General features: G+C 40.3%; 1 protein-coding gene across 1 annotated transcript in view; it reads left to right on the top strand.

Annotated features, from left to right (window-relative positions):
* LOC122805991 (extracellular calcium-sensing receptor-like) overlaps positions 1 to 25,348 on the top strand; it is a 362,606-nt gene that overhangs the window by 253,581 nt on the left and 83,677 nt on the right. The window contains exon 8 of the mRNA XM_044076232.1: positions 4,370 to 4,493. Within this exon, the coding sequence (XP_043932167.1) occupies positions 4,370 to 4,493 (124 nt within the window). The remainder of the gene's footprint in view (positions 1 to 4,369; positions 4,494 to 25,348) is intronic.

The raw sequence follows: 25,348 nt of genomic DNA on the forward strand, positions 1-25,348 counted from the left end.
TGTTCCTGGAGTATCTGCTAGACACCTCAATACAAACAGCTTTTCTTCCACAAGAAAAATAGGTCTATACCTAGATCTATTTTATGAGTTTTCCTCTCAGGCTTCAGTCTCTGCAAGGAAGTACCTCAGGATTCTAGGTCTCGTGGCATTTATGATTCTCATGATATCTCTGGCAAGTCTCTATATGAGTCATGTACAATGGTATCTGAAGTCTCTTTGGTTCCTCACACCAACAAATATAATCTTTTAAAATTCCAGTTCTGGGATTTCTCAGAAGAGAAATCACCTGATGGAGATATCAAATATCCATAAATTCATGTCTCCTATTCTCCCATCCTGCTCTAAAGCAGAGTCACCACAGACACTTTGGACATTGCTTCAGTAGCAGAGTCAAGAAGATACAACTGCAAGTTATCTGGGACAACAAGCACATAAATATAAAAGAGATGCTTTCTCTTACCAAGGCACTGAACTCTCTTAATCACCTTTACTCCCCAGAACCTCTTCAAGTTATTAAGGTCAGTATCACTGTCATGTGCTACATCAATAAGTAAGGGGAAACCAGGTCTTACCTTCTATGCAGACTAGCCATGTTAGCTTGGGATATAGCTTTACAACACAATCTCATTCTATAGACATCCTACATTTTGTCAGAGCAAAACTGTGTGTCAGACAAGTTGACTGGACAAAAGCAGACCCTCACAAATGGAAACTAGATCAGGGAGTCTACCAAGATTTTATCCTTCTATGGGGAACACCTCAAGTAGACCATTTTTCCTCCTCTCTGAACTATCAGCTGGCAAACATCTGCTCCAGAACTGAAGACAGGTGCCTTTTCTTTTCCTTTAACAGGAATGTTCCTGTATGATTGTCCATCCTTTCCACTGATATCCAGGGTACTTCTGAAAATTCAGAAGGAATCCCCCAGTATCATTGTAGTGACTCTCTTCTGGCCCAGGCAATAGTGGTTTTCCATTATTTTGGAACTGGCCAGGGGCAATAACCAAAAGCTCCTTCACTGACTGGATCAACTCACACAAGAACAGGAGTGTTTGATGCATCCCACCTCCAAAAAACTTCCGTTAACTGCCTGGATGATAGGGTCTTACTTCCTTTTAGGCATATATTTACTGAAGATTTGCAGCAGGTATTTGTGGAGGCAAGAAAGCCTGCTACTAGAAAATCATATATAAGCAAAAGGAAAAGGTTAGTGCTCATAACATAACCAGAACCCATTTAGGGCTAGTGTTTCTTTGGTTTTACAATATTTGTGTGAATTACTATCCTCTGGCATTTCTTACTCCTCTTTTAAGCTTCAATTGTCAGCCCCTCTTTCAATGCATTCTTATGTCAAAATAATTTTGAAAGGGGTTTTGCATAAGAGACCTCAAAGAGAATTGGTAGCTCCTTCTCGGGAGCTTAATGGTGTTTTACAGAAGTTAACACCCTTTTCATAGGAACAGTTTTTTTTTTATTGCTCTGCCCTCTACAAGAAGACAATCTGAGTTGCAAGCTCTTGTGGTGGGTTATCCCGATCTCACTTTTCACAGGGAGAAGGATTATTTGAGAACTACCCCTACCTTTATGCCTAAAGTAGTATCCAAGTTTACTATGTATTCATCTCCCTGCTTTATTTCCTGAACCCAAATATGATGGAGAAAAGATATCCCATAACTTGGATGTCCACAGACCACTCAAGTACTATCTTGATAGGATAAAATTGTTCAGATCTTCAGATCAGTTTTTCATTTCTTGTGAAGGTAATTGGAGAAATGTATGTCAAAGTAGACTGTTTCCAAATGGTTATCTCAAGCTATTACCTCCCATTATTCCCACCACAATAAAACAATTTCAGGCAGGGTCAAAGCTCAATATACCAGGCCCTTGGCTTCACCTACGGCTTTTTGGAAATGTTTGGATTCTAGAAGTATTCTAAAAGCAGCAACTTGGTTCTCTATACACACTTTTACAAAGCACTACAAAACTGAATCTTTAAATAGGTCTAGATCATACTTTGCTAGGTAATCTTGGAGTCTTATCCTTGCACCTCCAAAATGTAGTTAGCTAAGATAATCTATCCATGTAGCTAAAGCTACTGCAGCAGTGATCGATATGATGAACATAGTACAGTTTTCAACTAACCATATCAGGAGCTTCTATCCCCCACAGTTTTTAATGTGTTTTTATGACAGGGTGTGGACATTCATGTATATTTACTCCTAGCTGTATCCTCTCAGGACTCAGCCTCTGTTTCTCAGTTGACATGAAAGATCTAAAGGGCTTGGCACCCAGATCTGTCTTTTAGACAGCTCAGCTGAAGCTGTCTAACAGTATGAGTGTGTGGAAGGTACCCTGAAGCTTTGGAAGCTAGCTGGCTGTTATATCCTTGACAAGATATAACCCCATATAGCTTGTGCTACTTCAGCAGTGACCATTCAAACATCTACTGTTATGGTAAGTTTACTTACACAACTGCACCTTCCTTGACAAACATTTTCTGTGAAACAATTTTATAATTGATCAAAAAAATGCAAAAAACAAGAGTATTAGTCATGGACTCAATTTCAAAAACTGGCCATGTTAACAAGAATGTAACATTAATGCTTCAAACAGTCATACCACTTTATAACAGGCTTCCCTGCATCTTGTTGAGTGAAAAGCTAATGAGGCTTTTTTGTGATAGTTCACCCTCCCCCAAAGTTAAACTTGCATGTCAGTTTTTCTATGCCAAGTCACTGCTGGTACATTTTCTACATGTGCATGTGCTGACAGTGTTAGCACCATGTGATATCTCCCCCATCATTTTGTGAGACCAGGGAGTTGATAAACATAAGTTAGGGGGCTGGGAGGGACTTGTCCCTAACTGTGGCTACATTTTCTCCTTAAAAAAGCACTTAATTTATTTTTTGCTGTGTTCCCAATGAGTAGAATTTGGTTATTAGAGAACACATCAAGATGAATATTGAGGTGAAGCATTGTTAAAGCTTAAACTAACACACTTCACCACTGTATCAACTTGGACATCAATAATTCCAGTGTTTTACATTAGTTTATTTTACTGTACTGATAAGTATTACAATGAATGTTTTTCTGTGTCAGAACATGTCTTAATTTTAAGATGTAACATCTGGATGTAATTACATGTGGATTTATTTTTTATTTTATGTAACATTTGTTTACCAGGAAAGTCCAACTTGGAACAAAGCCAATTTTCAGCGGAGACCCAGGGAGAAACATTCCAGATACATGTCTTTGTAACATGGGAGGAAACCAGAGCACGCAGAGAAAACTCACATGAATGCAGGGAGGACATGCAGACTCTGCACAGAAGGTACCCCAGCTAAGAATTGAACCAAAGAACCTCAGAAAATGATAAATGTTATTCAGAAAATGATAAATGTAATGATGCACATTTTTACACATTTGACATTCATTATTGTTACACCATAGATGTTATACAATTTTCAGGTATAGGACAATCATTTTACAGAATCATATAATGCATGCTCTAGAGCCTTTTTCTTTTTCTATGGGTCAGAATAACTTTCTTGTGCACTTATTTTTCACTTGCCTTGTTGTACCAGTACAGTTTTAGTCAAATACCGAATCATTTTCTCTTCTGCTATTGTGAATCACCTTAGTTAGGTATGAATTTAAGATAACTGCATTTCCTTACTTGTAAATTTCAGTCAGTCCTGCCTGTGTACCATTACATGTTCATTCTGAAATACACAAAATACTTAATTAATAATACAGCTTTAGAAACTTGCAAGCCCAAGTCTAGGCTATGCTCACATTTATTTATTTAAGTTCCTCATCCCACCATATATATACTTTTTTAAAGTGTCACTCTTATCTGGTCATTAATGCTATTTATGACAATGTTACCACTTTTATGTAAAACTGCCATTTTCATTATTTCATCTATATATTGAGGATGTGTGTGTGTGCGTGTGTGTGTGTGTGTATGTGTGTGTGTGTGTGTGTGCGTGTGTGTGTGTGTGTGTGTGTGTGTGTGTGTGTGTGTGTGTGTGTGTGATCAGCTTCGACTTGGAATGTGATCACTTACAAGTAATTGTTATGATAGCATTTAAAACGTTAAAAAAAACAGAAACATGAAATTCTTATAGCAGACTTCTGTTTGGACTGTTTAGCATTCATGATGACAGAAGCATTTTTAGTTTAGCTCTATGTACTGATGTTAAGATATTTCAGTAGAGAGATTTAATAGGGCAATGATTGTAATGAAAAAAGTCGTTTTGCAATCTTTATTTTCAACTAAGAATGGAAGTCATTATTTCATTTAATCAAAGTATGAGTTGCATTGTTACCATTATTAATTTTAATGGAGTGTTTCTTTTTTTCTCAGGTGCCATCTTCTGTCTGCAGTGAAAGCTGTTCTCCTGGCTACCAAAAGGTTTCTCGTAGGGGTCAGCCGCTCTGCTGCTTTGACTGTTTTCTTTGTTCAAAGGGAGAAATCTCCAACCAAACTGGTAAGCAATACAAATGTTATGTTGCTAATCTGAAAATAAAATTGGGAAGATGCATTTATTGTTCTATGAATCCTATAAACAACAAGAAGCTGATCAGTTAGAATGTGTTGCAATTTTCCAGACTATACCCAGTCACATTGAGTCATACTTAGAAATGCTTCCTGTCCAACAAAGATGCATTTCTGAACATATTCAGGACTTAGTAAATTTTATTATCTTCTTCAGAATAGTGGGATATTTTTCACACAGTAGGGTAGTCTTGTTACACTAAATTTAATTCTGCAAATAGCCAGAACAAGTACTAGTGAACTCCAAGTAGGATTTTGTCCCATCACCAAAGAGCATGTAACCAGAGCTTGCTGATGGCTGTGAGACTGGAGCTCTTAGTATGGCCATTATTGTTCACCTACCTATAGTCACTGAGAGGTGTTTCTTAGACTGATGGAATATCAATCACTTGTTGATGCAATTAGAGTGCCGCATGTATCTGTCACTTATGCATGTGTTTAGATTATAAATTTGTGTAAGTTTTAAACAAGCAACCAGTTAGAATTATAGGCAAAAAGTGACTATTATACCAGACATTTGTGTTTGCTGCCACTGTCTATTGTTATGGCTTTAGTATGCATACATACACACATTTACTACTCTTTCCTTCTCTTTCATTAGTTTAATCTGGTGGTACTTATTAAGGATAACAATGTCTGTGTCTTTAAATGCAAATGCAATGTATTCTGACTGGAAACATGCACTACAGTTCCTCTGTACCCATAGGTTACTGTCTAAGATGTGAGTATAAGCAGTGGCTAATTTCTGAATTAGTTTATATGTTAAGGGTAATTTAGTAATGCTACAAAACTAGATAGATGACCGCTGAATGCATTACTATAAAAGACTCATAGGTTTATCCTTGAACTTTGTGAACTTGCATACCCTATTTATATTTTAGCTCACAATATATCCTAGTGACATGTATTGCTTAAATCGAGCTCCAGCGTGAAACTGTGGATCATTAAGAAAAGAGCATTTAATGGAACCTGTGAGTGCAGTAAGGTGACAAAAGATGGTATACTAGAGCAAGTGGACAAACTGCTTCGGAGCCTTTAATTAATATCTTTTTTTTTTACTATAACCTGAGCATTGAAGATCTACAGTGCATGCAGACAGGGTATAAACTATAGCAAATGTTAGCTACATTTGTAACGAGGTTTGCTGCAGTTTATAAGAAGCAATTCTTATTATTTTTTAATAAAAGGGAGCAGGGTTTGTGGCAGGGGGCAGGGTAGAGAAGCAGAACCTGAATGGCTAGGGTGGAGGGATGGGGGGGGCATGTTGTGCATATGGCCACCTAGATAGTGTGCCAGTAGAAGAAGCAATGTCCATTTTTTTAATCTTCACTGGAGGAGCTGGGAGTGTGCGGATTTCTAATAAGTCAATCAGTACAATGTAGTGATCTGCTTAATACAGTAGACAGTTTTGCTTTTGAAGAGCTGAGTGGGCACTGGTTTATGGTATTGGCACAGGAAGCTAGTAGAAGCAGCTATGCTTCTGTGGCTTGCCATCTTGGGTGGAGGAGGCATTGCAGTCCCCTACATAGTCACAACTACAGTAAATTATGTGCTTTACCTGCAGCAATGAGCCTTGCATCGCCATGGTGCCCAGAAGTGTGACACAAATGTAGGGGGTTGTTGGGAGAGGTAGTGTGCATAAGCCCCCTGTGAGCTGCAGTTTGAGCCCAAAGGCATTAACCAGGAGAAAGGCAGGACAGAAGAAATTACATAACTAGCAGGTTTTACCCCCCACCCCCCATTCATAGACCTAACCCTCACCTCTGAGTGGGACATAGGGGCTGATTAGTGACTAGACCAAATCAGCCTTTCTTCAGCCTTGTAGAAGAAACAAATGCATCTATGTGGTGCAGGTAGATGAACAAATGGACAAGTTATGTGGTGTGACAAAAGAGTTAGCATGGAGTTTGAATGCTTTGTGATATTGGTGTATAATGATAACACTGTAGTCTGTAATAAATCTGTGAGTTGCATATAAAAATCTCTAAAAATATGTAATTGATTTTATTCAGGGATGAGGTAGCAGTGTTTCTGCAGAATGTGAACTGTCTATATATGATTGAAAGCTAATTAAAATTTATCTTTTTCTGAATAATGCTAAATAAAGTTAGCAACTACATTATGTGAATAACTGCAGTTATGTACAGCCGATGTGCAAAAATGCATGAAAGATAATGCTTTTGCTGCACTTAGCTGTGTAGAGAGCAAATGAGACTGTGAGTTTTTCTTTTGAGGGAGGGCAACTGCACTGATTAGTTAATTGAGTGTTCTGAATCAATAATTAAATGTATCTTTTGTTCTTGTGTGAGTCCTGTGCGAGTGTTATCAAGTAGAGGGAGAAAACCCAATCCATTAAATGAAACAAGACAGAACTGGTTTCTCAAATGTGTTACCTCATGTAGTTTACTGAGGGGGACATTGTTTGAAAGAAGGGTGTTAATGATAGGCCTCATAGTGTGTACCCACTAGAAAACATTCTTCTAGTGGTCAAAAGGATAACCCTCACTCTTCACGGACTATTATACTGGCAACCATAATTTTACTGTTCAAGTGAATCTTTCCCAGAACTTTGTCAATTATGAACCAGCTCTCCAATCTCTACCATTGATTTTATTTCTGTATTTGTGTTTCTGCCTATGATCTGCTGAAATATTGGATAGTTTAGAGAAGCCCCATTAACTCATTAGCGTGAGTAGTGTAGAGTGTCACATCTCAAGCAGCCTATATACACCCTTGCACTCCAGAGCATTTGCTGAAAAAAACAGCTTAAAAAGTATAAAATAAAAGTAAATATTCTGTAAAATTTTTAAAAACTATTAAAACTGTATAAATAGAAATGTTATGAGTAAAAATCTTTCTTTACAGGATAAGTCAGTGCATTCCTTTCCATAAATATCATAATATATTATAATGCATTCCAACTCATAATTATATTTTTGTTAAACTTTCACAAACAAATTGTCATATTTTAGAAACTGTACAACCTAAACTTATAATGGTGGAACACTTTTGTTAACCAGATATAAACGTTCACATAACATCAAGAAGTTCCTCTCTGAATGCATATGTATTAAGATATTTATAAAATATATAAACATATTCTTTATTGTATAATTAGCAATATCGTTAAACCCTTTTTACAATTTTTTCAAAAAAGTTCAAGGTGTCGCATCAACAGTGAAATCATCTAGAGCCAAAGTTCACAGTGCTGGGTGGCCAGGACTGCCACAGTGATTACCAATATAAATAACATTGAATATCTCAGTCAATATATGTAACTTACAGTACAAATAGCAATGATGGTTTTCTTCAACATCACCTGATTCCCTGCAATAGTTTGTCATTTTTGAAGTATTAAGCACATACGGAAATTTTGCTTATTTTCATAATTACTTACAAACAACTGGGAATATCTCCAGTATAGTGTGATATAGCTAGATATTGATGATTTTTCCTGTCTCCCACCATGGTAACTCATACTATAGCCCCCAATACCAAATCCTTCGCTCAATGCTTTCTGGAATTCATAAATTCCAATGCCCTGGATCAACTTATCCACACCCCCACCAGGGGCAACAATATCCTAGACCTAATCGGGTCTATATTAAAATAATGAAACCTCACTTACACGAATACCTAAATGCCGACACATAAATAGTGAACCATGAAAACACCAAACGTCCTGAAGACCGAAATTCGAAATATCGAATTGTTATAGTTGGCCCTTATCCAGTATAACTCCCTAACATAAATGTGCAATAGACTGGAAACAGCCACCACGATGTGATAAAACCAAGATTTAATATTGAACTAGAACAAAATAAGTGCTTTCACATGCTACACAGGCATGCTTCTTCAGATTTCAAATACTCATTATACCAACCACATATTGAGCAGTATTAGCACTTTTAATGTACATATATATATATATATATATATATATATATATATATATATATATATATATATATATATATATATATATATCTCATTATACACTTATATATACTTTCAGTATAGCTAGAGCTTTATTTGCTTATCTCCTAAGTGCTGTTGTTGAACAATTTTAGTGAAGTTCTATATGTATTATTCTACAAATATTATGGTTCACATTGTTGAGGTTGTTTTACACATTTTATTTATATATTCTATTTGGCTTTATATATTTTTGTATACATTTTGTATAATTATTTGTATTTATAATATATATATGTGGCATATGCCTTATTTTATATATCCTTCACCTGATTTTAAGTCAGGATTGGTTGCTTTAAGAACATTATTTTGTTTAATCAATTAATTAATTAATCAATTATATGGTCAAATGGTTAGTATTTAAATGTGGTTGGTATAATGAGTATTTGAAATCTGAAGAAGCATGCCTGTGTAACATGTGAAAGCGCTTATTTTGTTCTAGTTCAATATTAAATCTTGGTTTTATCACATCGTGGTGGCTGTGTCCAATTTTTTCTACTGAATTTCTTCGCTTTGGGATTCACACCTTCAGATGGTAGCAGCGCTCGTTTTTATAATATAAATGTGCAATAGTTATGGAACTTAGGTTTAGGGTGGGGGTTAAGGTAAGTGAATACAGAGTAATACATGCAACCTTTACTTTAGGATTAGAAGTAGGGTTATGTAGTGTATGTATAGTAATATAGTTGTGTAGCTGAATGTATACGTAAATTATACTTTTCCCATAGTTGGGTGTTGTTTGTTTATAGTCAGATACATTTGTGTGTAGTTTATGTTTGATTAGGATATGGAATATATCGGTGAAGTGTAGATAAGGGGAAGTGTGGATTATTTATTTTTTTGGATAGGTAGTACGCAGCGGACAGTGGGGTTGGCCAACTATGGCAATTCGATATTTCAAATTTTGCACTTCAGGACGTTTGGTGTTTTCGCGGTTCGCTATTTATGTGTCGGCGTTTAGGTATTCGCGTAAGTGAGGTTTTGGTATTTTAATATTGACCCAACCTAGTCATTACCAACATGAGTGACTGGTGTTCCACACCTGAAGTCAATTCCTCATTGGCCAGATCCAACCATAAGCTAATCACCCTATATATCCGTATCCCACCCCCACCCACCATTAAGGAAACCATGGTAAAAAATTTCTCCAAAGTCAACTTCATGCTTCTTAAGACAGAAGTGGTGAACTTCATGACACCCATGCTGATGGGCAATACAGTTACGACTGCTGAATCCTGCACAAATGCACTCTATAAGCACTTACACGAGTGCATGGATCATGCTATCCCAAACAGAGCCAAGACACTATCCTCCAAAAAAAGGAGGCCAATCTGGTGATTCCCCTGCCATAAACAAACTTTACAACAGAAGGAAGAAACTGTTGCAAAAGAGAGTAAAATCCCATGAGTGGAGGAGGTCCCTGGTCAGCCTCAGTAAGAAGCTGAGATCACTTATAAGATCCTCCAAAGCTAGCTACAAAAACAAAATCATCACTGATTCTAAGGGCAGCCACTAAGCATTCTATAGCTATGTCAAGAATCTCAATGGCAACACCCAGATCTGCTCTGAGTTACAGCACAACGGCATGAAAATTACAGAACCAACAGATATTGCCAACATCCTGGAACATAGTTTCAGTGCTAACTTTACCCCCCTCTCACCCCCTAAAGGGCCCATATATATATATATATATATATATATATATATATATATATATATATATATATATATATATATACAGGAAGAATGTGGAGTCCCTGTAATCACATCTATGCAAGTAAAAGCTGCACTCTCTAAAGCCAAAAACACAGCATCCATGGGACCAGACAACATCCCAGGCTGCGTTTTACATGAACTTCAGAACGAACTGGCTCCACACCTAAGTACCATGTTCAATCATAGTCTCATGTTAGGCTTTGTGACCACTGAATGGCACACAGCAACAGTTATCCCAGTCCACAAAAGGGAGCCACCACTGATCCTGGGAACTATCACCCTATTAGCCTGACAAGCCTGGTCTGCAAGGCCATGGAACGTATCATCATGGAACTCAAAAACAACGACATTGGTAATCTCCAAACTCTGGACCCCACCTAGTTCAGGTTTGTGAAAGGCAAATCATGCCTTCTGAACCTGATCGACTTATTTGAGGCAGTCACCAAAGCCATAGATGAGGGGAAGGTGGTTCACACAGCCTATCTTGACCTCGCCAAGGCTTTCGACACCATCCCCCATTCTGGAGTTATAGTTAAACTCACTAAACTAGGTATAAATCTCTACATCACATGATGGGTTGCCAACTGGCTCACTGACAGAACCCACACTGTAAAAGTTGCAGACTCCAAATCTGACTTCAAACCAGTGACAAGTGGAGTACCATAGGGTTCAGTCCTAGGAACTCTTGTGTTTGGTATCTACTTCTCTGAAGTACAGGCTAACACAGAAGGCCTCTGGCTAATGAAGTTCACAGATGACTGCAAACTAGGAGCCATAGTTGAGTCCCCAAATGATGTGGACATCCTACAGAAGGGCCTCACTGAGACAGATGCCTGGTGTCAGAGGCATGCCCTCAAGCTCAGTGCCATAAAGTGCATTGTCATCCCCTTTGGTAAAAACTCTGTACCCATAAACTACCACATAAACGGCAGTCTACTTAATGTTGAATGTGTGATAAGAGACCTTGGGACCCAGGTGGACAGTAGTCTCTTCTTTGATAATCACATCATCACAGTAGTCAGGAAATCCTTCTATGTGGCACACTTCATCACAAAAGGGTTCTCCTCAAGGAAAAAAGAGGTCATTGTCCTCCTCTACTCGGCACTCATTAGACCCATTATGGTGCACAATGCCCCTTTTGGAATGTACCTCACAAGACATCTACAGTGGCTGGAAAGGCCACAGAAGCACCTCACAAAGGGGATTACTTGCCTCAAACAGATGCCCTACACTGACCATCTCAAAAAACTCCAACTTTACTCTGTAGCATATCGCCTATTCTGAGGAGATCTCTGCGTAACATATAATGCTATGTTAAACCCAGAGCTTTTGGACATGCTACACCTAAAGAAATCCCAATCCCTCCAAGCTACACCCTCTAGGGACCTAAACCTTGTCACCACAATAAACAGGACATGCTAGAGGGATATATTCCTGTCCCAGAGACTTCCTATACTGTGGAACAAGCTACCCATCTATGTCAAGCAAAGTTCCTCATTAGCACTCTTCAAGAAAAATCTTGATGAGTGGATGGGAAATAGGAAATATACCCCGGGGATCACTTCTGTGGCTCTGATCAACAGGGGCACAGGAAATTAACTTTCTTGGGTGGCGTAAGCCAGTAAACCTTGTTGGCTAGACTTACTTAGGCCCTTGGGCCAATAGTCTAGTACCTACCTATGATCCTATGAACCTATGAACCTATGAATAGGATGTAGGCCTCTTAGCTATGAAACTATAAACATAAATATGAAAATATGAATGATAAGTTGCAAACAGTGATTCATTTCTCTGCTGCAGGACATCACAGATTAATAATCTTGGTGTCATTTTGTTAATAACTCCTTGACTTTTCTAATAATGCTTGCTATTAACAGTTATGTCACTTAGTTGCATTCTTCTTTTAAGCATATCTGCTCAAACTGATTACTTTACGGTTTTCCAATGCAATTATTTTTCTGTGCGTAGTTCACAGATTCATTTTTTATACCTCACTCTGTCATTCTGCTCAGTCTTATTGGTGTAGATTGTGAGGTCACACCCCATGGTGATCCTGGGATTATTGTGGCTAGTGTGGAAGATTCAAGGACTCTAGCCCCTGCAGACTCTCATATCCTTCATTATTAAGCAAATAAATAAATAAAATAACTAAAAACAATCAGAATCCCTCTGCTGTTAGGTAATGTATACCTACATCTTTCATTTTTACCAAGGCATGTCACCTGTTCCTCTTTTCAGCCTCACGTATCTGATGTAGAAAAAATGTGAGAGGTCCATTAATTATATAATGTAGTGTAAGAGGCATGGCAAAAAAACTCATGAATTTCAGGTGTAGGTGGCATTTTAAACCAGATATACTTGGTACAGTAATTCTTTGCAGGAGGACTAATTTTATCTTCACATTTGAGAAGCTATGCAAAGTATTAAGAAAGAGTTATTTATATATTCGGCCCTGTAATCATGTTAGGTTATGACCAACTTAGTGACAACTAAGCTAGGAGCTTATTCCTATCTGATGCACATGAGTGGTTGTTGGACATTACATTCTGGATGTAATTAATATCTATGTCTGCTGATTTTCTGCACGTCTACAATAGTCCAAATTCCACAATAGCTCAATAATACTAATCATAGGTGACCTCAAAATAAGTAGTAGACAACCTCTGCCATTAACCCTCATTCCCTGATACCACAGGCTAATGCCATCTAAGTACTATACTGCTGATTGGATAAAACCTCTCTAAAGCCACACTGTGTTTGCCAGACTAGTTAGAGCTGTACCCAACCTAATGTCGGAATGCTATGTGGCCACAACCCCATATTCTGAAGGTGAGCCATTTCCTCTCTCTTTGTCATCACTGTACCTCCTCATTGCCCATTAAAAAACTCCTTTCACTAGTGAAATGGCAAACTGCTTACTGGCCACCAATGACTGGTCACTCATATTGCCTGGCCACTACAAATGAGTCATTCCTTGACTTTTACTGAAAATGATAGATTATTAATTTTGAGTACTATCTGAAAATAATGTAGATGAGCAAACAGTTACAGTGAATTTAGAAAAGCAATGCAATGCTGTTAGCGTTTTGTTCTTCTGTACTCCCTGACCTGGATGATGTTACTTCCCATACACTCCTGGTATTTAATTCTGAAATTACCTCAGACCAAGGGGAGTATTCTGAGGTATCAAAACCATCAAGTTAGGATTTAGTTTTATGTTTAATGGCCTGTCTCTCACTTTTGAGCAGTGCATTTTGATCCTCTGTTTCAACAGGAATCAAACTGATTTATAAAATATGATCTTTTTATCTTCTTTTCTCAAGATATTCTGGCAAAAATGAATTAATTCTGCAAACTTTAGTCCTAGAATGCAAATCATTCATCAGAGACTGACACTCATATTACTGCACCTGTTGAAAGAAAGAAAAACATTTCCTACTACAGCGCAACAGGATACTAATAAATCAAATCAGAGGTAATATATGGAAGGATTGAATAAGAAAAAGCCTAAAATGTCTTTGAATAATTGAGCACCAACCCCAGGTAAGATACTTAAAGAGACAGCAGATGAAACAAAGAATAAAAGGTCTGCAATAAGTGTATAACTGTTCACAGTAATTAAATCTCTGTAATAAGTTTGAGTCTGAGGTAAAGAGTATTGCATTCTGCTTCATCTTCTATAAATGAACTAACTTTCACTTCTAGAGTTACAGGTATTGGATATCAGACACAATATTCTGAAATACAATACCCTCATAATCACATTGGCATTGTGTGCAAAACTAATTTTCCAAGATAGAAGTTGGGAAGAGAGCTAGTATGCACAGACCAGATGTTAATGATTTGTGCAAAAGCAACCCTTTCTGAAGTAAATGAAGGATTTGCAAAACAGCCTGCTTACATAAAAATAAATAAATAAAATATAAAATAAAGTGAAATGATGGGATCCAAAGGAAGAGTTATGGAGACTAACTGAGAAAGACTTAAAAAAAACAGAAGCTTTACTGGTTTATGGAAAATGCCCATTATAATACCCATTCCTAAAGTCCATGACCAAACATGACCAGACCATTTCCACCCTACATCTGTACTACTCACCCTGTTAAAACATATTCTAAAAGCCAGTGTCATAACAAATAATGCAAGGCTTTGAACAAAATAGTCTGTTTTGTAAAACCCAGATTGGCTGCAGTAAGGGGCATAGCATTTGAGCAACTATTCTTTTATTAGATCTGTACAATTACAGGGAAAAAAGGCTCCTTAGTTTTTATTCATCTTGGCAAAGCCTTCATCACAGTCTATCACAAAGTTATGCAAATTCCCTACAAGTCAGACTCTATGAACTTAAACTGTAGTATAAATCTACAAAGCCATCTCTTGTAACATGTGTATTATTCATCAACATCTTTGCCAAATACTCACTATCTTGGATATCCTCCAGGGTTTAATACATAGCTATATTCTAACATGGCTATATTCTATTTATTATCTCTCTCTCTTTCAGCAATCTGTTTAGGACAGAGTATTCATACTCTGGATCCTCCTGGTGAGGAACTTTTAAGGGCATTCCACCTGTTGCAAGTGCCTGGTTAAGTACATGCCAAAGGGAGCATTTTACTCAATGATGGGTCTGATAAGGGCTGAGTAGAGTGGTACTATAACCTTCTTGGACCGGGATGCCACGCCCCTTCTTATGAGCTGGGTAACAAAGAATCATTTTCTTAGTATAGCACAAAACAAATATATCCAGCCGACACAGCAGAAATTTCACGTTTATTAAAACAACTATTAAAACTAAGGAACAATAATAAAAAGATGAGTGCTTTCACGCCTATCACAGGCACTTCCTCAGATCTAATACACAAAAGTTAAAACATTCCTTAAGTACTCACTTTCAAATCTGGGCGGGGTAAGACACCTAGATCTCAGCACAGGGGAATTAAAGGTACAGAACCATTTAAACCTTTCTCACAGTCAGCATGCAGTTCTAAAATCCATTTTGTCTCTGCACATTCAGTCTTAGTTTTAATGTCACCTCTACTAATACTAGGTTTAATCAACTCTAGTTCCAGAAACATAAATCTATGGGTAGAATCAATAACTTCAACATGCCTAGCAAGGGAATTTGTAACATCTTTCTTAGAGATATCATCATTATGCTTATGAATCCTGCCTTAGGGCTCTATTCATTTTACCAACATAATAACATTCGCAAACCTTTCAGAGAGCAAGATACACTAAATTTGGAGTTTTGCAGTCTCCATAAAAGTTAAATTGGTAAATGCGTTCAGTCACGATATTCTTGTAACTGCTACTACTACTGTTCATGTATTTACATGTTACAAGATTTATATGGATAAGTCCCTTTCCAGCTTGATAGCAATTCATTCCTAGTCCTTGAAGGTTTATAATACAATAACTGTTTCAAGGACTGACTGTTCTCAAAACAAAAATTAGGAGTATCATCCAAAAATGATTTGTACATCAAATCAGCAGTGAGAATATGCCAATTCTTCTTTACTATATCAGAGACAATACCAACATCATTAGAATAGATAAGGGGACACCTAACCTTATTCATTCTTGCACTGGGTATTGATACAACATCATTAGTTCTATCAGAAAAGTAAGGTCTGACAGATTCAGACCTACATCTCAACACTTCCTTCCGTGCTAAATTAATCTCTTCTTCTGTTTATCCCTTTAACAGAAAATCATTTTTCTGCTGGGTAAACAATCTCAACATGCCACTATTATCATAACATAATTTAGATAACTTATAAAACTATGAATATATTTTTCATCGTTTCATCCCCCTTTATACTCGCTTTGTGGATGATGTCTTTTTTATTTGGACAGGTCGACAAGATATTCTGACAGATTTTGTGTAGTATATGCAGAATACTATGAGCTTTCTTAGCTTCACTGTGAACTACTGAAATGAAATTATAGATTTATTGGATGTTACTATCTATAAAACTCACATAGGTCTGAGTACAAGTTTATATAAGAAGCCTTGCAGAAAAGTGAATATTTTATATAGACGAAGCATGCATCCATGTTTTGTCCACACAAATGTGTTAAAAGGACAGTTTTATAGGTTATCTAGGAGCAGAAAGGAACCAAGTCTTTTCTGAGCTTGTGATTGCTAAAAAAACTTTCCCCAGGATTCAGCAAGCTATGCACAGTGTGCAGGAATAGTGCAGGAGCTGCTGGAGGCAATATGGCCACCGTGCGATCCAGGAATAAGTTCCTGGGACATGCACGAGTGCTCCTGCACTATTCCTGCATGGACACAGCTCCTGTATGAAAATTACCCCATTTGCAGGTGGAAACCATGCAAATGAGGTGAATTTGTGATCCAAGGAAGCTGGCAGCCAGCCATGCAGGACTAGTGTAGTCTGCAGAAATGAACTTGGTTAGTAACCGGGTACATTTCTGCACACTACAAAACGGAGCCATGACAGCTCCAAATAAAGGGTGTATATTACGTGGAAAGCATGCCAATAGCCAGATATATGGCCATTGGCATGGAAAACAGTTGCAAAAATCAAAAAAATAACTTTTATTTTTTTGTTAGCCAATTTCGGCTGTTTAAGCATAGGGCAGCAGCACACAAATGGGATCGGGCTGAAAATTAAAAAAAAAAAACTTGAAATAAGCATTCTATCCAAAATTATAATTTTGCCATTATACTCAATTGCAGGCAGAAGACAACATGGCCAGTGAATAGTGGTTGCTAAGGGGGAAGGCTCAGTGTGGGACTTGTAACTAGGCATTAGCAAGCAATTCTATGCAAATGAGGGGAATGATACTGAATCCTAGATTCCACCTCAAGGCTAGCCTGCACCCAACTGTGTCGGTGCAGGAAGGCCATGGTGCAAGCCTAAGAGCTAGCTGACATCATAGAGGGGTGTGTCAGGCATACTCTAAGCTTATTGGAGCCCTGTGGCTCAGGTTTGCTTTTAGCTTAGCAGAGCTAAGCAAGGGGGTGTGTCTGAGGGTGCCAAGCACTCTTTACATTGCCTAAACAGGTGTGCACGCTGTGCACCATGTTTTAAAGGAAAAGAAAAAGTAAACCAGGAAATATCAGCTCTGTGTACATCTGAGCACTGTGTTTGTGCGGCGTGCCCCAAGGCTTAAACAGGAAGGCAATGGGAATAGGAAAACAGCAGTAGGAAGGTAATCAAGGAGAAGTAGCATAGCTGACAGGTGAAATGTATCAGAATCAGCCAATTACACAGGCAGCAGACCAGCCCAGCTCAGTACACCACTAGAAACTATGCAAACACCTTTCCCTCTGTTTTTTCCCACAAACTCAACACCACCGGTGTACACAAGTGGGGAAATTTTACCAAACAAAAGCAACAAAATGATAGGGGCTGCAGCAGCTGTCATAAATCAACATGTGGAAGAGGCTGAGGGTGGTGAGGATGAGAATACTGATGACCAACTCACAGTGAGGAGAAGGAGAAGAATGTACAGACCCAGGGTAACCTACCAGGGGCTACATGAGCTGGAAATAGTGAAGCACTATAGGGTGGACAGGGACCTCCTACAGCAAATTCTTGAGCTGTGCTAGCCACACCTCACACACAGAACCAACAGAGGTGAACCCATCCCAGTAGATACCAAGGTATGTGTAGGCCTAAGAATACTAGCCACAGGTACCTTCCAAAGGCCAACTGGGAATATCATGGGGATCTCACAGGCATCAGCATCCACCAGTTCCTGGATGCCATGTCAGCACATGCCAGTGAGCACATGTATTTCCACAACACCCGTGAGGCGTTGGCCAGCAATATGCAACTCTTCCACCAAATAGCAGAATACCCTGAGGTAGTGGGTGCTATAGACTGCACACACATATGCATCAAAGCACCACCCGGTGAGTGGTGTAGGGTCTACATCAACTGCAAGGGCTTCCCCTCCATCAACTGCCAGGTCATGTGAGATGCCCAGGCCATTATAATGAATGTGTGTGCCGGCTGCCCTGGAAGCTATCACGACTCCCATATTTGGCATCTGATGCAGCTGTACCAGATATTTGCCAATGGGGGGCATCCCTTATGGTCACCTAGTGGGGGATGCTGGTTATGCACTGGAGCCTTGGCTGATGACACCCATCAGAAATGCACACACACATGAATAACAACTCCGTAATGAGGCACACGCACAGACCAGAATCATAATAGAGTATGAGTTTGAGATGCTAAAGTCATGGTTCCAGTGCCTGGACACATCCGCTGGAGCCTTGCAGTACTCACCAGCTACATGTACCCAGATGGTCATCGTATGTGCCATGCTACACAATATGATCCTGTGGAAACAGCTGCAGCAGGAACAGCATGGGGAAGGGCCACACAGCCCCCCCACCATTGCCAAGGCCTGCACAGGCACAAAGTGACTCGGAGGAGGAACAACCTGAGCCTGCCCCAGTAGGCTGAAGGAGGCATGCTCCATATGCCCAGGCCATGGCAAAGAGGCAACGCATGGCACTAGACTGACACAGTAGGAACCCAGGGAATGACACGTCTCTCTGACTCACATATACAGTAAAAGGCATGCCAAACATGACACTACCTGTACTTAACCATGTATATTGAGAGAACTATGTGCATCCAACATAGTCAGCCCTCCAGCACCATCCTCAATACTGGCACAGCCACAAGATAAGTCACTCTTCTTACAAATTGCTGAATAGTGTAGTATGTGTTGTTACTTGCATCTATGGTATGGATCTGAGCATGCATGGGAATCGGGTGGCTGAATGATATCTGTAACTAATACTGGTGTCACCATAGTAGCCAGTACTAGACAAGGTGACAAAACTTACTGCAGGAAATATGCTGGGCCACATGTTTGTCCATAGGACACACACATGCCAGTCAGGGAGGCTCACATAACCAACAACAGTCCCAGCCAGCAGGACAGGTGTAGACAAACATAAACAAATGCTGTGCTAAGGCCTATGACTGATGGCTATGGAGAAGATCCCCCAAGACCTACACAGACAGACTACAACAGGTAAGGCAGTGGGATGTTAGTTCTGAAGGGTAAGAAGTCAGAAACTGAAATGTAGGTCAATCAAACCTAAGACTTGTAGCACACTGATATGCCTCTAGTCAGCATGACAGGTTAGAATACAGAATGAAAGGAAGTACCTGAAATACCAGTACAGTCATAGAAAATGTGTACAAGTGTCAGGTGTGCCCCCCCCCCCAATCCTATGTAGAAATGTAGTAATAGTCAGGTGTGCCCCCCCAATCCTATGTAGAAATGTAGTAACAGTCAGGTGTGCCCCCCACCAATCCTATGTAGAAATGTAGTAACAATCAGGTGTGCCCTCCCAATCCTATGTAGAAATGTAGTAACATTCAGGTGTGCCCCCCCCCCTCCAATCCTATGTAGAAATGTAGTAACATGTATGTGTAGGTATAATAACAGTGGAGCACAGATTACCTAAGCTGGCCAAGGTAACAGGATAGATTGTAGCATGTGTACAATATGCAGGGCTGTGCATGTTAGGTTGGTGTGTGTTATATATTGTGTGAGAGTGGTCAGTATGTATGCATGGTGAGGTTTGTCCTGGTGGCCATGGCCAGTGCTGCCGATGACAGGGCCAAGTTCTCACAACTGCAGTGCCAAAAACAAAGCTTCCCAGCAAAACACATTCCAGCAGTAAACCATATTAAATGTTTAGAAGTAATATGTGTCACCATCTGAAAGATGGACATGGCATGAATGTGGGCCCAAACATACAAGCAGTACACAGGGGTAAGTACCCCAGACAGACAGTGTATAATATGTTGCTGTCAAATGGACATACCCTTGGAATTGTGCATACAGGTTAACAGCACACTATTTGGGCTTTTAGTAGGGAATACCAATGTCGTCTGGCCAAACACTGGCAAACCACAAAGGTCATAGGTATGAATTATTGAGAAACAGCTGATGTCCCTGCACAAGCCAGCATAAGTGGAATGTTCCATGCATATCTGTGAGTCAGATGCAAGTAGTGTCCATAGAACACATGCACCCAGCTTACCCCACCACCACCCACAGGTACTTCTCCAATCGTATCCCTGCTGTTGGGAATGAGTACAATATGAACCCCCACCTCTGTATGGCAATAGCTAAAGAATGCAGCATGCAGAACAAGTGTCCCATGCAGGTGTGTCCCTAGCTGTAAGCAGCATCCTGCCAGCATTCACACCACTGGATCAATAATGACAGAAAGTATTGGCATGAACACCTTGCACACCTACCCTGTCACCTCAGGGGAATATAGTGTATTGTAGTCTGGGACTGTAGGAGCAACAAAATGTAACAGCCTGCTACAGCTGGCCTGCATCACTACCAAATGGCCTAGTGTCCTCTGCCAAAGGCCAGTGTCTCACCTGTACTGCCAATGTATGTTATGTCATGGACTCCCAAATAACAACATAACACAGTCCACAGAATAGCCCAGTAATTTTTGTGGCGTGTCCTATAACTGCGTAATGTTGTAGTGCAATATACCAGCTAAGTAGGAATTTTATCCCCAGACATGGCAACTGTGAAACTCTGTGCGTGTTTGGTTGTGTGTGAGTAGGGATTAATGTCTTTTTGGCCATTCACAGTCACTATGCACACCTAAAAATGGAGAACATCGATAACTGTGCAGTAACAGAGACCTGATCCAAGGCTCCAGAGAGCACCCCTGCAATACCAGGTACAGCTCTCACCACACCTGTTGGCCACCAAACCAGGACCAAACCAATAAAGGGGGAGGAGTGTCCATATTCACCAAGGATATTCATACTACTAGGCTACTTGCCCAACAGAATGTGTCTGAAATACTCCCAGTGCAACTAACAGTAAGTTAGACTGCATTCCAGATTGCATAGCTTGCTACAGACCCCCCACCATGCCTCATGATAGCCACTATAGCTTTTGAAACATACTGTGAAATATTATGATACAAGCAAACACCCTAATACTGGATAACTTATACTACCCTGCCATTAACTGGGAAAACTACTTGTGTACCAACACGTGTGCCCAACAGTTCTTGGAAGCCATAATTCCCAATGCCCTGGATCAAGTAACCCATAGTCCCACCAGGGGCTCAAATATCCTAGACCTGGTCATTACCAACATGGGAAATCAATGCTCCACATCTATGGTCACCCCATTGCTGGCCAGGTCTGCCCATGAGCTAATCACTCTTAACATCAATATCCCTCCTCCACACCCCAGAAAGGAAACCTCCATAACACACATCTCCAAAGCCAATGTCATGCTACACATGTCAGACGTGACTAACGTCATGACACTCATGCAGATGGGAACTGAAAGGATGACTGCTGAATCATACATGAAGACACTATACAAGCACATCCACTCATACATGAATCGTGCCATCCAATATAGAACCAAGATGCTCCCCACCAAGAAACGGAAGCCAATGTGGTGGCGCCCTGCCATAAACATACTGTACAACAAAAGGAGGAAACTGTTGCAGAAACAGGTGAATTTCCAGGATGCAAAATACTCCCTTACCAGATACAGTAAGAGGCAGAGATTCCTCATAACATCCACCAAAGCTAGTTACAAACATAATATAGCCAAAGATGCCAAAGACAACTGCAAGCCATTCTATAGCTATGTGAGGAATCTAAATGGCAATGCTCAGAACTGCTCTGAGCTACAACATGATGGTATTAAATATACTGCTCCCAGAGATATTGCCAATATTCTAGTAGATCGATTCAGTGCCAACTGCACCCCCTCCTAACTCCCAAAGGGCCCATCTCAACACAGAAAGATTGCCATATTCCGGTAATAACGGCCACATAGGTAAAAAACACACTTTCCAGAGCTATGACAACAGCAGCCATGGGACCAGTCAACATCCCGGGCTGTTTACTACATGAGCTACAAACTGAACTGGCACCTCACCTATGTGTCATGTCTAGTCATAGCCACACCTCAGGCTTCATGCCCACTGTGTGGCGCACAGCTACAGTTATCCCAGTCCACAAGGGGGGGGTCCACCTTGGATCCTGGGAACTACAGCCCCAGCAGTATGACATGCCTGATCTGCAAGGCCATGGAATGTATTATCATGGAAATTAAAATAAAGACATTAGCAACCTGCAAACAATGGGCGCTAACCAGGTTGGGTTTGTGAAGGGCTGATCATGTCACCTCAGCCTGAATGACAGCTGTGAATCAGTCTCCAGAGCTGTGGACGAGGGTAAGGTGGTTCACACATCATATCCGGACCTCACCAAGGCCTTCAACATCATCCCCCTGTCTGGAATCATAGATAAATGTATCAAGCTGGCCATTAATCCATATGTCACCCAATGGGCTGCCAACTGCTGTACTGACAGAATCTACACTGTAAATGTAGTTGACACCAACCCCAGCCTCAGACAAGTGACAGTTGGAGTACCTTAGGGTTCAGTCCTGGCACCACCCTTGTTTGGCATCTACTGCTCTGAAGTACAGTCCAACAGTAAGGGGCACTGGCAAACAAAGGTCGCAGATGATTGCACACTGGGAGCCAATATTGGATCCCCACATGATGTGGATATTCTAAAGAAGGGCCTTATAGAAAGATATGTTTGGTGCCTGAAACATGGCCTCAAGATCACTACCAAGAAAAAGTACCACATAGGTGGCAATATACTAAACACCTAAAGTGTGATAACAGACTTAGGGACACAGGTGGACAGTGGTCTTGCTTTTGATAACCACATTGCCACAACACTAAGGACACGCACCTACATGGCACACCTCCCACTAAGGGCTTTACATCCAGGAAAAGGAGGCTATTGTCTCACTGTAGTCATCTCTCAGTAGACCCAGTACAGACTACAAATGCCTGTTATGTATGTACCTCACAAGATATCTGCAACAACTAGACAGTCTGCAGACATACCTCATGAAATAAATCACAGGCCTAAACCAGATGCCCTATGCTGACCATCTAAAAAATCATCCAGCTATACTCTGTCATGTATTGTGTTCTCAGAGGCAATCTCTGCTTAATATACCATGCCATGTCAAACCTGCAGCTGTTGGACATGCTACACTTAACGAATTCCAAACTCTCACAGCCACATGCTCCAGGGATCCAAATCTTGTCATCACAATGAACAATACATGGTGGAGGAATGTATTCTGACCCAGAGACTACAAAGACTCTAGAATAGACTGCCCATACATGTCAAGCAGAGTGCCTCTTGACCCTCTTCTAAAGGAACCTGGACGATTGGATGGGAGATGGGAAATTTACCCCGGCGATCATGTCAGTTGCCCTGCTAGGCAGGTGTGCAGGGAAGTAAATATTGTGGGAAGTCATAGCTAGGGAATTGTCATGACTAGGCATGTATAGGCCCTAGGGCCAATAGCCTAGTATCAACGTATGACTCTATGAACCTATGAACTACACTTTCCATTGCCCAACCTTGGCAAGGTTGCTGATGTCATTCACTGTGAAATACACCTTTTGGGAAAGAGTAGCCACTTAATCTCCGTGGTGTGTCCTATAACTGCGTACTGCTGTAGTGTGATATACTACTTAAGTAGGAGGTCTATTCAAGGACATGGCAAGTGTGGTTGTTTGTTTGTCTGTGTAGGGGAGCAATGCTTTTGAGGCCATTCACAGTCACTACAACTTCCATTGCCCTTCTTTGGCAAGCCTGCTGATGTCATTCACTTTGAAATATACCTTTGGGGAAGGAGTAGACCAGCAATCTCTGTGGATTGTGTCCTATAACTGCTTAATGCTGTAGTGTAATATCCTACTTAAGTAAGAGTTCTATTCCCAGACATAGCAAGTGTCAAAGTTTGTTTGTGTAGGGAGCAATGCTTTTGAGGCCATTCACAGTCACTACAACCTCCATTGCCCTTATTTGGCAAGTCTGGTGATATCATTCACTTTGAAATACACCTTTGGGAAAAAAGTAGCCAAGTAATCTCTGTGGTGTGTGCTGTAACTGTATAATGCTGTACTGTGATGTACTAGTTAGGTAGAAGTTCTAATCCCAGACATAGAACGTGTGAGACTTGGTGTGTGTGTTTGTCATTCTCATCCTGTGTGGAGATGGCTGTGTGTGTGTAACAAATGGACTCATTGTGGAGTGGATTTTGCAGATTTCTTATATGGTGGGCCTATTATGTGTCACAATGTCCACCTTACAAGGATAACAGATGTCAAAAAGCAGAGAGGCTGGGGTAGACAATCCATAACCCTACATGTGACATCAAGCCTGGCAAAAAATATAGGCAACCCTTGTTTTACCCAGAGTACACTTTCAACCCATGTCTCATAAACAAACGCACTCTGCTAGGCAGCAACCACTATGTTGGTAGTTTCCTGCATATTGCCCATAGATAGTAACCATGGTGTGATTGCAATGGACTACAGAGGGCATGGCATCCTGTCCCATCCCTACAATAGGCACATAATTGCATACAGTGCTCCTTCACTATGTTCCCCACTGGACACCTGCAACAACTGTAGTGCCAGCAAATGTAACCCAGAAACGACATGCCATGCCTTATACACATGTCCTGTATGGACAGATGCCATTGACACCAGGGAATACTTGTATCATGCTGTCAATGTAGGTGCAGGGTCAACCTGGTGTCCATTGCCAATTTACGCCACATGAGGCCAGGAATGGCACGTCTGATGATAATGATTTGTGTGCACAACATGCCCCAGACACCCCAGGTACACTTTCACATGTCACAGAACATGCATGTAAGAAGTGTGCACATCCCAGACACCGTCCATGTCATAGACTATAGAACACATACATAGCAAGAATTGCACAGCACTGGCCACCCACAATAGTAACCAAGATGACTGGAAGGTGAATACAATACCCACCTGTATGGGCCAATCCAGACACTACACCCCTGAGCCACACAGCAGATCATTGTCATAATGCCTGATGCCAAGGTATACCCTTCACCTAGCCTTGTACAGCCCTCTGGCACAGTCAAGCACTACATACCTGTGAAGCACTGCACCCATGCATGTCAATACTGGTAACCTGTGTCAGTGTGTGTGTGTGTGTGTGTGTGTGTGTGTGT

Source organism: Protopterus annectens, chromosome 7.part0, assembly GCF_019279795.1.
Source record: "Protopterus annectens isolate FY-2018-M chromosome 7.part0, PAN1.0, whole genome shotgun sequence".
In the NCBI taxonomy this organism is placed as follows: Eukaryota; Metazoa; Chordata; order Ceratodontiformes; family Protopteridae; genus Protopterus; species Protopterus annectens.